General features: G+C 40.7%; 1 protein-coding gene across 1 annotated transcript; it reads right to left on the reverse strand.

Annotated features, from left to right (window-relative positions):
* Positions 1-14,200: 14,200 nt before the first annotated feature.
* Positions 14,201-15,094, reverse strand: LOC130950121 (protein FAR1-RELATED SEQUENCE 5-like). Its single transcript, XM_057878667.1, has 2 exons — positions 14,748-15,094; positions 14,201-14,648 (listed from the first exon to the last, which is right to left on the reverse strand). The coding sequence occupies exons 1-2, from the start codon at positions 15,092-15,094 to the stop codon at positions 14,201-14,203; spliced, it is 795 nt and encodes a 264-aa protein (XP_057734650.1).
* Positions 15,095-15,493: the final 399 nt, after the last annotated feature.

Below are 15,493 nucleotides of genomic sequence, written 5' to 3' on the forward strand. Positions count from 1 at the left end.
AATTGTTGATTAAGCTCATTCATCTGTTCTTGAGGATTAGGATCAGTGACTAATGCCATGACCTCCTCCTTTGAAACGAACTCATTGCTAGAATATAAGTATTGGTTTCTAGCAACAGTGTCTATAAGCTCTTGAGCTTCTTCAATTGTCTTCCTCATGTGTATGGATCCACCAGCTGAGTGGTCTAAAGACATCTGAGCTTTTTCTGTGAGCCCATAGTAGAAGATGTCTAACTGTACCCACCCTGAAAACATTTCAGAGGGGCATTTTCTAAGCGTACCTCTGTACCTCTCCCAGGCATTATAAAGGGATTCATTATCCTCTTGTTTAAAGCCTTGGATGTCCAGCCTTAGCTGTGTCATCCTCTTTGGAGGGTAAAAGTGATTCAGGAATTTGTCTGATAACTGTTTCCATGTCTTTATGCTTGCTGTAGGTTGGTTATTTAACCACCTTTTTGCTTGATCTTTTACAGCAAATGGAAACAGTAACAGCCTGTAGACATCCTGATCTACCTCTTTATCATGTACTGTGTCAGCAATTTGTAAGAACTGTGCCAGAAACTCAGTGGGTTCTTCCTGTGGAAGACCGGAATACTGGCAATTTTGCTGCACTATGATAATGAGTTGAGGATTTAGCTCAAAGCTGCTTGCTTTGATGGGAGGTGTACAGATGCTACTCCCATATGCAGCTGTGATGGGGTTAGCATATGACCCCAGAGTCCTCTTGGACTGATTAATTCCACTTGAGTCCATAATGGACAAAAGGGAAATGATAATGATTGCAAAGAGATAAATTTTGTTTTTTTTTTGTTTTTTTTTTTGAATTAAACGAAAAAAATTAAAATAAAATAAAAGGAATAAAAAAAATCGAAAATCAAAAAGAAAATAAAATCAAAGCAAATTGAGAACTGAATCAATTAGTTAATTAAAAAGATTTTGAAAACACCAATTAAAAAGATATGATTGAAAAATTTTTATGAAAAAGATTTGATTTTTGAAAAGAGGAAAGAGAAAAACAACAAAAAGACACCAAACTTAAAATTTTTAGAAAATCAAACACTAATTTTCGAAAATTTTAAAGGAAAAACACAAAGAGGACACCAAACTTAGAATTTTTATGAATCAAAAAGGGACTAAGAACATGCAAAAACGAAAATCAAGAGAAAAATAAAAGCATGCAAAAGACACCAAACTTAAAATATGAAACTAGACTCAACTAAAAGACTCTAAACCAACAAAAATAAAACAATCCCAATCTAAGCAACAAGATAAGCCGTCAGTTGTCCAAACTCGAACAATCCCCGGCAACGGCGCCAAAAACTTGGTGCACGAAATTGCAATAACACTTTTGCAATCCCGCACAACTAACCAGCAAGTGCACTGGGTCGTCCAAGTAATACCTTGCGTGAGCAAGGGTCGATCCCACGGAGATTGTCGGCTTGAAGCAAGCTATGGTTATCTTGTAAATCTTAGTCAGGATATCAGAAATTATCAGGATTGATTGTAAAAAGCAAAAGAACATGAAAGTGGTACTTGTTCAGCAGTAATGGAGAATAGGTTGAGGTTTTGGAGATGCTCCATCTTCTGAATCTCTGCTTTCCTACTGTCTTCTTCATCAAACACGCAAGGCTCCTTCCATGGCAAGCTGTATGTAGGGTTTCACCGTTGTCAGTGGCTACCTCCCATCCTCTCAGTGAAAACGATTGCATATGCTCTGTCACAGCATAGCGGAATTCAGCTGTCGGTTCTCGGTCAGGCCGGAATAGAATCCATCGATCCTTTTGCGTCTGTCACTAACGCCCCGCCTGCTAGGAGTTTGAAGCACGTCACAGTCATTCAGTCATTGAATCCTACTCAGAATACCACAGACAAGGTTTAGACCTTCCGGATTCTCTTGAATGCCGCCATCAGTTCTAGCTTATACCACGAAGATTCTGGTTAAGGAATCTAAGAGATATCTACTCAATCTAAAGTAGAACAGAGGTGGTTGTCAGGCACATGTTCATAGTTGAGAATGATGATGAGTGTCACAGATCATCACATTCATCCGGGTTAAGAGCAAGTGATATCTTATAATGGAAGCAAGCATGATTGAATAAGAAACAGTAGTAATTGCATTAATCCATCAAGACACAGCAGAGCTCCTCACCCCCAACCATGGGGTTTAGAGACTCATGCCGTGGAATGTACACAAAGAAACGTGTAAAAATGTCATGAGGTACAGGTACAATGTCAAAAGATCCTATTAATAGTAAACTAGTAACCTAGGGTGTACAGAAATGAGTAAATGACAGAAAAATCCACTTCCGGGCCCACTTGGTGTGTGCTTGGGCTGAGCAATGAAGCATTTTCGTGTAGAGACCTTTTCTGGAGTTAAACGCCAGCTTTCATGCCAGTTTGGGCGTTTAACTCCAAGTTTTATGCCAGTTCCGGCGTTTAACGCTGGAATTTCTGAGGCCGAATTGCTACGCCGGTTTGGGCCATCAAATCTTGGGCAAAGTATGGACTATCATATATTGCTGGAAAGCCCAGGATGTCTACTTTCCAACGCCGTTGAGAGCGCGCCAATTGGGCTTCTGTAGCTCCAGAAAATCCACTTCGAGTGCAGGGAGGTCAGAATCCAACAGCATCTGCAGTCCTTTTCAGCCTCTAAATCAGATTTTTGCTCAGGACCCTCAATTTCAGCCAGAAAATACCTGAAATCACAGAAAAACACACAAACTCATAGTAAAGTCCAGAAAAGTGAATTTTAACTAAAAACTAATAAAAATATACTAAAAACTAACTAGAAGATACTAAAAACATACTAAAAACAATGCCAAAAAGCGTATAAATTATCCGCTCATCAGTTCTCAATCAGGCCGGAATAGAATCCAGTGATTCTTTTGCGTTTGTCACTAACGCCCCACCCTCAGGAGTTTGAAGCTCGTCACAGTCATTCAATCATTGAATCCTGCTCAGAATACCACAGACAAGGTTTAGACCTTCCGGATTCTCTTGAATACCGCCATCAGTTCTAGCTTATACCACAAAGATTCTGATTAAAGAATCCAAGAGATATCTACTTAATCTAAGGTAGAACGGAGGTGGTTGTCAGGCACACGTTCATAGTTGAGAATATGATGAGTGTCACGGGTCATCACATTCATCCGGGTTAAGAACAAGTGATATCTTAGAACGGAAGCAAGCACGATTGAATAAGAAACAGTAGTAATTGCATTAATCCATCAAGACACAGCAGAGCTCCTCACCCCCAACCATGGGGTTTAGAGACTCATGCCGTGGAAGGTACACAAAGAAACGTGTAAAGTGTCATGAGGTACAGATACAATGTCAAAAGATCCTATTAATAGTGAACTAGTAACCTAGGGTATACAGAAATGGGTAAATGACGAAAAAATCCACTTCTGGGTCCACTTAGTATGTGCTTGGGCTGAGCATTGAAGCTTTCATGTGTAGAGACCTTTTCTGGAGTTAAACGCCAGCTTTCATGCCAGTTTGGGCGTTTAACTCCAATTTTTATGCCAGTTCCAGCGTTAAACGCTGGAAATTTTGAGGCTAATTTGCAACGCTGGGTTGGGCCATCAAATCTCGGGCAAAGTATGGACTATTATACATTGCTGGAAAGCCCAGGATGTCTACTTTCCAACGAAGTTGAGAGCGCGCCAATTGGGCTTCTGTAGCTCCAGAAAATCCACTTCGAGTGCAGGGAGGTCAGAATCCAACAGCATCTGCAGTCCTTTTCAGCCTCTAAATCAGATTTTTGCTCAGGACCCTCAATTTCAGCCAGAAAATACCTGAAATCACAGAAAAACACACAAACTCATAGTAAAGTCCAGAAAAGTGAATTTTAACTAAAAACTAATAAAAATATACTAAATACTAACTAAATCATACTAAAAACATACTAAAAACAATGCCAAAAAGCGTATAAATTATCCGCTCATCACAACACCAAACTTAAATTGTTGCTTGTCCCCAAGCAACTGAAAATCAAATAGGATAAAAAGAAGAGAGTATACTATAAACTCCAAACTATCAATGAAACTTAGCTCCAATTAGATGAGCGGGACTAGTAGCTTTTTGCCCCTGAACAGTTTTGGCATCTCGCTTTATCCTTTGAGGTTCAGAATGATTGGCATCTATAGGAACTCAGAATTCAGATAGTGTTATTGATTCTCCTAGTTAAGTATGTTGATTCTTGAACACAGCTACTTCATGAGTCTTGGCTGTGGCCCAAAGCACTCTGTCTTCCAGTATTACCACCGGATACATACATGCCACAGACACATAATTGGGTGAACCTTTTCAGATTGTGACTCAGCTTTGCTAGAGTCCCCAATTAGAGGTGTCCAGGGTTCTTAAGCACACTCTTTTTGCCTTGGATCATAACTTTATTTATTTCTTTTTCTTTTTCTCTTTCTTTTCTTTCATTTTTTTTTCACTGCTTTTTCTTGCTTCAAGAATCAATTTGATGATTTTTCAGATCCTCAATAACAGTTCTCCTTTTCCATCATTCTTTCAAGAGCCAACAATTTTAACATTCTTAAAACAACAAATTCAAAAGACATATGCACTGTTCAAGCATTCATTCAGAAAACAAAAAGTATTGTCACCACATTAAACTAATTCAACTAGTTTCAAAGATGAATTCAAAATCCTGTACTTCTTGTTCTTTTGTGATTAAAGCATTTTTCATTTAAGAGAGGTGATGGATTCATAGGACATTCATAGCTTTAAGACATGAATTTTAAATTTTATTAATTATGAATTAAGAACAAAACTCAAAAATAGACATAAGATGAGACTAGAAAAAAAATAGAAGCCAAAAATTTAAATAGGCTCCTAATGATAGAGGTTTTCACAGAGTTAGAACTCAACAACCTTGATTTTGAGAAGTGGATGCTCCCTCAAATTGAGGGGAGAATTTTTGGCGTTTCAGATCTTGAAGCTCACGCCCCTGCTTCTCTTGTTCCTTCAGCAATTTGCAGAGCATGCAGTTCTGATTCTGCTGTTCTTCCTTAAGTTGCTCCGTAGTCTCTTGCAACTTGGTGATAGATGCTTCTAGGCTGGCCCAGTAGCCAATTTCAGGAAATTCAGGGAGGAACTCCTGCGCCCTCCTTTTGATAGAGTTGTCTTGCATTTGTCCTTCCATTGACTTCTTGGTGATTGGATGTTCAATGGGTATGAATTCATCTACTCCCATCTTTACCCCAGCCTCTTTACAGAGCAAGGAGATCAAGCTTGGGTAAGCCAATTTGGCTTCAGTGGAATTCTTATTTGCAATTGTGTATATCTCACAAGCAATCACATGATGAACCTCCACTTCTTTTCCAAGCATAATGCAATGAATCATCACTGCTCTCTTGATAGTGACCTCAGAACGGTTGCTAGTGGGCAGTATGAAACGCCCAATAAAGTCTAGCCAACCTCTTGCAATTGGTTTGAGGTCTCCCCTCTTGAGTTGGTTTGGGACACCCTTTGAATTGGTTATCCACTTAGTTCCAGGGAGGCATATGTCCTCTAGAACTTGATCCAACCCTTTATCTGCTCTCACCATTCTCCTATTAAAGAATTCAGGATCATCTTGCAGTTGAGGCAATTTGAAGATTTCTCTTATTTTGTCCAGATGGAAGTACATAACTTTCCCTCTGACCATGGTTCTGTAGGTATGGTACGCGGTTCCAGTCATTCTCTGCTTATCTGTTAGCCACAGATTTGAGTAGAATTCCTGAACCATATTCCTTCCAACCTTTATCTCAGGATTGGTTAGAACTTCCCATCCTCTATTTCGAATTTGCTCTTGGATCCCCGGATATTCATCTTCTTTCAGATCAAATTTAACTTCCGGGATCACTGACCTCAGACCCATTATTTTGTGATAATGGTCTTCATGTTCTTTGGTTAAGAACTTCTCTTGATTCCAAAGATTCTTTGGATTATTCTCTTTCTTTCCTCTTAAATTGGTTTGTTTTCCCTTAGGAGCCATGATCTTGATGAATCTTGGCTTAGTGATCACGGAAAAGCACACCAAACTTAGAGGTTTGCTTGTCCTCAAGCAAAAGAAAGGAAAGAAGAGAGAGAGGAGAAGAGCAAATTCGAATGGTGTGGGAGAATGAGGAGGCCAAACATGTTTTTATAAGGGGGGGGGGGAGGAGATTTCGAAAAAATTGAAAAGAGATTTGAGAAGATATGGAGAGAATTTGAGAGAAGGGTGAGTTTTTGAACAAGATTTGGGATTGATTTGAGAGAGATTTGAAGAATGGTTTTGATTTTTGAAGATTTGAAAGTGAATGATGAAAGGTTGAAGTGTGTTTATGTGGAAAGGTATGAGTAAGAAAAGGAAAGTTTGAAAAAAAATTTGATTGGAAAGCAAAATCTTGGTCCCCCACCTTTCTGGCGTTAAACGCCCAGAATGGCCTCCATTCTGGCGTTTAACGCCCATTTGTTGCCCATTGTGGGCGTTTAACGCCCAGCCAGGTGCCCTGGCTGGCGTTAAACGCCAGAATCCCCTTTGTCACTGGGCGTTTTGCTAAACGCCCAGGATGCTGCACACCTAGCGTTAAACGCCCAGAATGGTGCCCATTCTGGCGTTTAACGCCCAAAATGGCACCCTTACTGGCGTTAAACGCCCAGAATGGTGCCCATTCTGGCGTTTAACGCCCAAAATGCCCCTTACTGGCGTTTTTTCGCCAGTAAGCTCTTTTTCTCTGCTTTTTGTGCTGAATCCTTCTGTAACTCTGTGAATTCCTTCAATTTTGATAATTGCCTCTGTAGAAATAAAACATATAACCTGCTAATGACTGGGTTGCCTCCCAGCAAGCGCTTCTTTACTGTCTTTAGCTGGACCCTTACTGAGAATCACTCAAGTCTCAGTTTTGAGCATTCCTGCTCAAAATTGCTTTCAAGATAATGCTTGATTCTCTGTCCATTAACAATGAACTTTTTATCAGAATCAATATCCTGAAGCTCAACATATCCATATGGTGATACTCCTGTAATCACATACGGACCCCTCCACCGGGATTTAAGTTTTCCTGGAAACAATCTGAGCCTAGAGTTGAAGAGCAGAACTTTTTGTCCTGGCTCAAAGACTCTGGATGACAACTTCTTGTCATGCCACTTCTTTGCCTTTTCCTTATAAATCTTTGCATTTTCAAAGGCATTGAGTCTGAACTCCTCTAGCTCATTTAGCTGGAGCAATCTTTTTTCACCAGCTAACTGAGCATCCATGTTTAGGAATCTGGTTGCCCAGTAGGCTTTATGTTCCAGTTCCACGGGCAGATGACAGGCCTTCCCATACACCAGTTGGTATGGAGAGGTTCCTATAGGAGTCTTGAATGCTGTTCTGTATGCCCACAGAGCATCATCCAAACTTTTTGCCCAATCCTTTCTTCGGGCCATCACAGTCCATTCTAGGATTCTTTTTAGCTCTCTGTTAGAGACTTCAGCTTGCCCATTTGTCTGTGGATGATACGGAGTTGCCACTTTGTGGCTAATTCCATATCTGACCATAGCAGAGTATAGCTGTCTATTGCAGAAATGAGTGCCCCCGTCACTGATTAGTACTCTGGGAACACCAAACCTGCTGAAGATGTGTTTCTGGAGGAATTTCAGCACGGTCTTGGTATCATTAGTGGGTGTAGCAATTGCTTCTACCCACTTAGATACATAGTCCACTGCTACCAGAATGTAAGTGTTTGAGTATGATGGTGGGAATAGACCCATGAAGTCAATTCCCCATACATCAAACAATTCTATCTCTAATATCCCTTGTTGAGGCATGGCATATCCGTGAGGCAAGTTGCCAGCTCTTTGGCAACTGTCACAGTTACGCACAAACTCTCGGGCATCTTTATAGAGAGTAGGCCAGTAGAAGCCACATTGGAGGACTTTAGTGGCTGTTCGCTCACTTCCAAAATGTCCTCCATACTGTGATCCATGGCAGTGCCATAGGATCCTTTGTGCTTCTTCTCTGGGTACACATCTGCGGATCATTCCGTCTGCACATCTCTTAAAGAGATATGGCTCATCCCATAGGTAGTACTTGGCATCTGAAATTAATTTCTTTCTTTGCACTCTGCTGTACTCCTGGGGTATGAACCTCACAGCTTTATAGTTTGCAATATCTGCAAACCACGGAGCTTCCTAAATGGCAAAGAGTTGCTCATCTGGGAAAGTCTCAGAGATCTCAGTAGAAGGGAGGGACGCCCCAGCTACTGGTTCTATTCGGGACAGATGATCAGCTACCTGGTTCTCTGTCCCTTTTCTGTCTTTTATTTCTATATCAAACTCTTGCAGAAGCAACATCCATCTTATTAGCCTGGGTTTTGAATCCTGCTTTGTGAGTAAGTATTTAAGAGCAGCATGGTTAGTGTACACAACCACTTTGGATCCAACTAGATAGGATCTAAACTTGTCAATGGCATAGACCACTGCAAGTAACTCTTTTTCTGTGGTTGTGTAATTCTTCTGTGCATCATTTAGAACACGGCTAGCATAATAAATGACGTGCAGAAGCTTGTTATGCCTCTGTCCCAACACTGCACCAATGGCATGATCACTGGCATCACACATTAGTTCAAATGGCAATGTCCAATCTGGTGCAGAGATGACTGGTGCTGTGACCAGCTTAGCTTTCAGGGTCTCAAATGCCTGCAGACACTATGTGTCAAACACAAATGGTGTGTCAGCAGCTAGCAGGTTACTCAAAGGTTTTGCAATTTTCGAAAAATCTTTTATAAACCTTTTATAGAATCCTGCATGCCCCAGAAAGCTTCTGATTGCCTTAACATTGGCAGGTGGTGGTAATTTTTCAATTACCTCTACCTTTGCCTTATCCACCTCTATTCCCCTGCTTGAATTTTTGTGTCCAAGGACAATTCCTTCAGTCACCATGAAGTGACATTTCTCCCAGTTTAAAACCAGGTTAGTCTCTTGGCACCTTTTCAGGACAAGCGATAGGTGGTTAAGACAGGAGCTGAATGAGTCTCCATATACTGAGAAGTCATCCATGAAGACTTCAAGAAATTTCTCTACCATATCAGAGAAGATGGATAGCATGCATCTCTGAAAGGTTGCAGGAGCATTACACAGACCAAAAGGCATCCTTCTGTAGGCAAACACGCCAGAAGGGCAAGTAAATGCTGTTTTCTCTTGGTCCTGAGGATCTACTGCAATTTGGTTGTAACCGGAATAGCCATCCAAAAAGCAGTAATAATCATGACCAGCTAGTCTTTCTAGCATTTGGTCTATGAATGGTAAAGGAAAATGATCCTTTCTGGTGGCTGTATTGAGCCTTCTGTAGTCAATACACATACGCCACCCTGTGACTGTTCTTGTAGGAACCAGTTCATTTTTTTCATTATGAACCACTGTCATGCCTCCCTTTTTGGGGACAACTTGGACAGGGCTCACCCAGGGGCTATCGGAAATAGGATAAATAATCCCAGCCTCTAGTAATTTAGTGACCTCTTTCTGCACCACCTCCTTCATGGCTGGATTTAGCCTCCTCTGTGGTTGGACCACTGATTTGGCATTATCTTCCAACAGGATCTTGTGCATGCATCTAGCTGGGCTAATGCCCTTAAAATCACTTATGGACCACCCAAGAGCTGTCTTGTGTGTCCTTAGCACTTGAATCAGTGCTTCCTCTTCCTGTGGATTTAAAGCAGAGCTTATAATCACTGGAAAAGTGTCACCCTCTCCCAAAAATGCATACTTCAGGGATGGTGGTAGTGGTTTGAGTTCAGGTTTGGGAGGCTTATCCTCTTCCTGAGGAATTTTCGAAAATTCCTTTGTTTCCTCTGGTTCTTCTTGATCAGGTTGAGCATCCTTGAAGATGTCCTCAAGCTCTGATTCTAGGCTTTCAGTCATATTGATCTCTTCTACCAGAGAGTCAATAATGTCAGCGCCCATGCAGTCATTTGTTGTGTCTGGATGCTGCATAGCTTTTACAGCATTCAACTTGAACTCATCCTCATTGACTCTCAGTGTTACTTCCCCTTTTTGTACATCAATGAGAGTTCGTCCAGTTGCTAGGAAAGGTCTTCCTAGAATGAGAGTTGCACTCTTGTGCTCCTCCATTTCCAGCACCACAAAGTCAGTTGGAAAGGCGAATGGCCCAACCTTGACAATCATATCCTCTATTATGCCTGATGGATGTTTAATGGAGCCATCAGCAAGTTGGAGGCATATCCGGGTTGGTTTGACTTCTCTAGTCAAACCCAAGCTTTCTGATAGTGGATGCAGGTATTAGATTGATGCTTGCTCCAAGATCACATAGGGTTGTCTTGGTGCAAGCACCTTCTAATGTGCATGGTATCATAAAGCTTCCTGGATCTTGAAGCTTTTCTGGTAAGCTTTTCAGAATGACTGCACTGCATTCTTCAGTGAGAAATACTTTTTCAGTTTCTCTCCAATCCTTCTTATGACTTAAGATCTCTTTCATGAACTTAGCATAAGAAGGTATTTGCTCAAGTGCCTCTGCAAATGGAATCTTTATTTCAAGAGTCCTTAGATAATCTGCAAAGCGGGCAAATTGCTTATCCTACTCCGCTTGGCGGAGTTTCTGTGGATAAGGCATCTTGGCTTTATATTCTTCAACATTAGTTGCTGCAGGCTTATTCCTTACAGAAGTGGTTGAAGAAGCCTCTTTAGAGGGATTACTGTCAGCACTCTCAGGTGTCTGATCCCCCCTTGGCGTCTGAACGCCAGGAATGGGTGAAGATTGGGCGTTAAACGCCAACTTCTCTCCCTTTTCTGGCGTTTGAACGCCAGAACTGGGCAAGGAATGGGCGTTTAACGCCAGCTTTCCTTCCCCTTCTGGCGTTTGAACGCCAAAAGTATTCCTCTCTGGGCTCTTACTGTCCTCAAAGGGATTTTGGGCAGTGGCTTGGTTATCCTCTGTCAATTGTTCCTTATTTGACTTTTTGCTCTTTTGAGTGGTGTTGTTCAGTGTCTTCCCACCCCTCAGTTGAACTGCTTGACACTCTTCTGTTATCTGTTTAGATATCTGCTGTTTTGCTTGATTCAACTGCAATTCTATGCTCTTGTTAGCAACTTTAGTTTCATGGAGCATCTCTTTGAATTCTGCTAACTGTTCTGTCATCAGGAGCAATTGTTGATTAAGCTCGATCATCTGTTCTTGAGGATTAGGATCAATGACTACTGCCATGACTTCCTCTTTTGGAGAGAACTCATTGCTAGAGTACAAATATTGGTTTCTAGCAACAGTGTCTATAAGCTCTTGAGCCTCTTCAATTGTCTTCCTCATGTGTATAGATCCACCAGCTGAGTGGTCTAAAGACATCTGAGCTTTTTCTGTAAGCCCATAGTAGAAGATGTCTAACCGTACCCACTCTGAAAACATTTTAGAAGGGCATTTTCTTAGCATACCTCTATACCTCTCCCAGGCATTATAAAGGGATTCATTATCCTCTTGTTTAAAGCCTTGGATGTCCAGCCTTAGCTGTGTCATCCTCTTTGGAGGGTAAAAATGATTCAGGAATTTGTCTGATAACTGTTTCCATGTCTTTATGCTTGCTGTAGGTTGGTTATTCAACCACCTTTTAGCTTGATCTTTTACAGCAAATGGAAACAGTAATAGTCTGTAGACATCCTGATCCACCTCTTTATCATGTACTGTGTCAGCAATTTGTAAGAACTGTGCCAGAAACTCAGTAGGTTCTTCCTGTGGAAGACCGGAATACTGGCAATTTTGCTGCACTATGATAATGAGTTGAGGATTTAGCTCGAAGCTGCTTGCTTTGATGGGAGGTGTACAGATGCTACTCTCATATGCAGCTGTAATGGGGTTAGCATATGACCCCAGAGTCCTTTTGGACTGATCAATCCCACTTGGGTCCATAATGGATAAAGGGAAATGATATGGATTGCAAATAGATAAATTTTGTTTTTTTTTTTGAATTAACCGAAAAATAAAATAAAAACGAAAGGGAAATAAAATAAAAAAAATTCGAAAATAAAAAAAATAAGATCAAAGCAAATTGAAAACTGAATCAATTAGTTAATGAAAAAGATTTTGAGATTAGCAGTTAGAAAGATATGATTGAAAAATTTTTATGAAAAAAGATTTGATTTTTTGAAAAGAGGAGAGAGAAAAACAGCAAAATGACACCAAACTTAAAATTTTTAGAAAATCAAACACTAATTTTCGAAAATTTTTTTAAGGAAAAAACACAAAGAGGACACCAAACTTAGAATTTTTACGGATCAAAAAGGGACTGAAGACATGCAAATTCGAAAATTAAAAGAAAAACAAAAGCATGCAATTGACACCAAACTTAAAATATGAAACTAGACTCAACTAAAAGACTCTAAACCAACAAAAATAAAACAGTCCTAATTTAAGCAACAAGATAAGCCGTCAGTTGTCCAAACTCAACAATCCCCGGCAACGGCGCCAAAAACTTGGTGCACGAAATTGCAATCACACTTTTGCAATCCCGCACAACTAACCAGCAAGTGCACTGGGTCGTCCAAGTAATACCTTACGTGAGTAAGGGTCGATCCCACGGAGATTGTCGGCTTGAAGCAAGCTATGGTTATCTTGTAAATCTTAGTCAGGATATCAGAAATTATCAGGATTGATTGTGAAAAGCAAAAGAGCATGAAATAATTACTTGTTTTGCAGTAATGGAGAATAGGTTGAGGCTTTGGAGATGCTCGGCCTTCTGAATCTCTGCTTTCCTACTGTCTTCTTCCTCAAACACGCAAGGCTCCTTCCATGGCAAGCTGTATGCAAGGGTTTCACCGTTGTCAGTGGCTACCTCCCATCCTCTCAGTGGAAATGTTCAACGCACCCTGTCACGGCACGGCTATCCATCTGTCGGTTCTCAATCAGGCCGGAATAGAATCCAGTGATTCTTTTGCGTCTGTCACTAACGCCCCGCCCTCAGGAGTTTGAAGCTCGTCACAGTCATTCAATCATTGAATCCTACTCAGAATACCACAGACAAGGTTTAGACCTTCCGGATTCTCTTGAATGCCGCCATCAGTTCTAGCTTATACCACGAAGATTCTGATTAAAGAATCCAAGAGATATCTACTTAATCTAAGGTAGAACAGAGGTGGTTGTCAGACACACGTTCATAGTTGAGAATATGATGAGTGTCACGGGTCATCACATTCATCCGGGTTAAGAACAAGTGATATCTTAGAACGGAAGCAAGCACGATTGAATAAGAAACAGTAGTAATTGCATTAATCCATCAAGACACAGCAGAGCTCCTCACCCCCAACCATGGGGTTTAGAGACTCATACCGTGGAAGGTACACAAAGAAACGTGTAAAGTGTCATGAGGTACAGATACAATGTCAAAAGATCCTATTAATAGTGAACTAGTAACCTAGGGTATACAGAAATGGGTAAATGACGAAAAAATCCACTTCTGGGTCCACTTAGTGTGTGCTTGGGCTGAGCATTGAAGCTTTCATGTGTAGAGACCTTTTTTGGAGTTAAACGCCAGCTTTCATGCCAGTTTGGGCGTTTAACTCCAATTTTTATGCCAGTTCCAGCGTTAAACGCTGGAAATTTTGAGGCTAATTTGCAACGCCGGGCTGGGCCATCAAATCTCGGGCAAAGTATGGACTATTATATATTGCTGGAAAGCCCAGGATGTCTACTTTCCAACGCCATTGAGAGCGCGCCAATTGGGCTTCTGTAGCTCCAGAAATTTCACTTCGAGTGCAGGGAGGTCAGAATCCAACAGCATCTGCAGTTCTTTTCAGCCTCTAAATCAGATTTTTGCTTAGGACCCTCAATTTCAGCCAGAAAATACCTGAAATCACAGAAAAACACACAAACTCATAGTAAAGTCCAGAAAAGTGAATTTTAACTAAAAACTAATAAAAATATACTAAATACTAACTAAATCATACTAAAAACATACTAAAAACAATGCCAAAAAGCGTATAAATTATCCGCTCATCACTTTTCTTTGCAGATGCCATCCGCATAACCGATGGGTCGCATCAGGAAGAACATTCTTGATTGCATCTCGCATGGCAAGGTCTCCATCCGTTATTACTGCTTTAGGACTTTTCCCACCCATCGCTTCAACAAAGGTTTCCAACAACCACTTATACGTCTCTGTGGTTTCATCGGATAGTAGGTCGGAGTCGAAGATAACAGTCTGCTCGTGATGATTGCATCCGGAGAAAATGACTAAAGGCTTTTTTTATTTATTCTTCTTGTAGGTTGAATCAAAGGCAACAATATCTCCAAAATAGTGATAGTCGATAATTGACTGCCCATCTGCCCAAAAAATATGCTCGAGTCTTTCGTCACTAGTGAACGTATACTTTCCAAAGAACAGCGGATTGTTGTTTGACTTGCCAATCAAATAGTTTATTGCCGCATTGGCATCCCCGTTTTTAACTTTTGACCGACGATAACGATCAATGTGGTTGTACAAATCTTTGCGTGTGAAGCCAGCATGACGATATCCACCCTTCTGGAACGCAATATAACCCATAATATGACAGGTCTTGACACCAAAATTATGAAGATTTTCCACTTGGACTTTATCAGTGACAGTGAGACGACGATTGGCCGGAACCAGATGCGCAAATTGTGGTGGCGTCAGATCGTGGTTGTGAGATTCCACAAAACACGATACCTTCCATCTACCGCAGCCGTAGTCAAGCTTTACCCTAAGTCGAGCTTGACACTTGGTTCACGTTAGTAACCTTGCCTCCCTTGATCTATTATCCATATCAAGATACCTCATATTCCTCCAGCCCTCTTTGTTGCAAACAAGTTGCCTGCTAATGATTCTACCTTGATTATTCCTAACCACGTCGTCCTTCCTCATTATAAATCCATGCCAACAAGAATAAGCATTATAAAATTGGCAAGCTTCATCCTCTGTCCTAAACTCCAGGTTCCAAATATCCTCCACCATTAAATCTGCTATTCTTTTTACACCATAAACTTCTTCACTCTTGCTAGTAGAATCTAGCGAATCCACATCTTCGTCTTCAGCATCATCTTCTGCATTCGGTTGATAATCAAAATCATCACCCAAATAATTATCAAAATCATTCTTGACATCATCCTCATTTCTTGACATAATTTTACCCTTGCCAAAATCCAGGTTGGTGAACCAAAATGTGAATAAACAGAACTAATGGCAGCAACTACATAAAGCTAACCTAAGCTGCATGTAAAATTACCGGAACCAAACCCAATTAAACTAACCCAATTGTTTACCCAATTGTTTATGACTTCCAGTATAAGGTTTAAATTTCAATGCCCCAAACCTAGCCACAGCATAGAACTTGATAATGTGACATAATTTCCAAATTCCAGAATATGAACCTAACACCCTAAACAGAGAACCGTTGAATAGGAAGAGTCTATCATCACCATTAAACTAATCCGGATTAACGGAAAAAACTTAATCAGACATACCTTCATGACAACCAAAGGTTGAGCATGAAGGGGTAAAAATGAACTACTGGATGGAGGT

This window comes from Arachis stenosperma, chromosome 9 (assembly GCF_014773155.1).
Source record: "Arachis stenosperma cultivar V10309 chromosome 9, arast.V10309.gnm1.PFL2, whole genome shotgun sequence".
NCBI classification, from domain to species: domain Eukaryota; kingdom Viridiplantae; phylum Streptophyta; class Magnoliopsida; order Fabales; family Fabaceae; genus Arachis; species Arachis stenosperma.

Coding starts and splice junctions, on each gene's coding strand:
- LOC130950121 (XM_057878667.1), bottom strand. CDS start 15,094: ATGTCAAGAAATGAGGATGATGTCAAGAATGATTTTGATAATTATTTG. Junction 14,649..14,747: donor GAGGGCTGGAGGAATATGAG/GTATCTTGATAT, acceptor CGGCTGCGGTAG/ATGGAAGGTATCGTGTTTTG.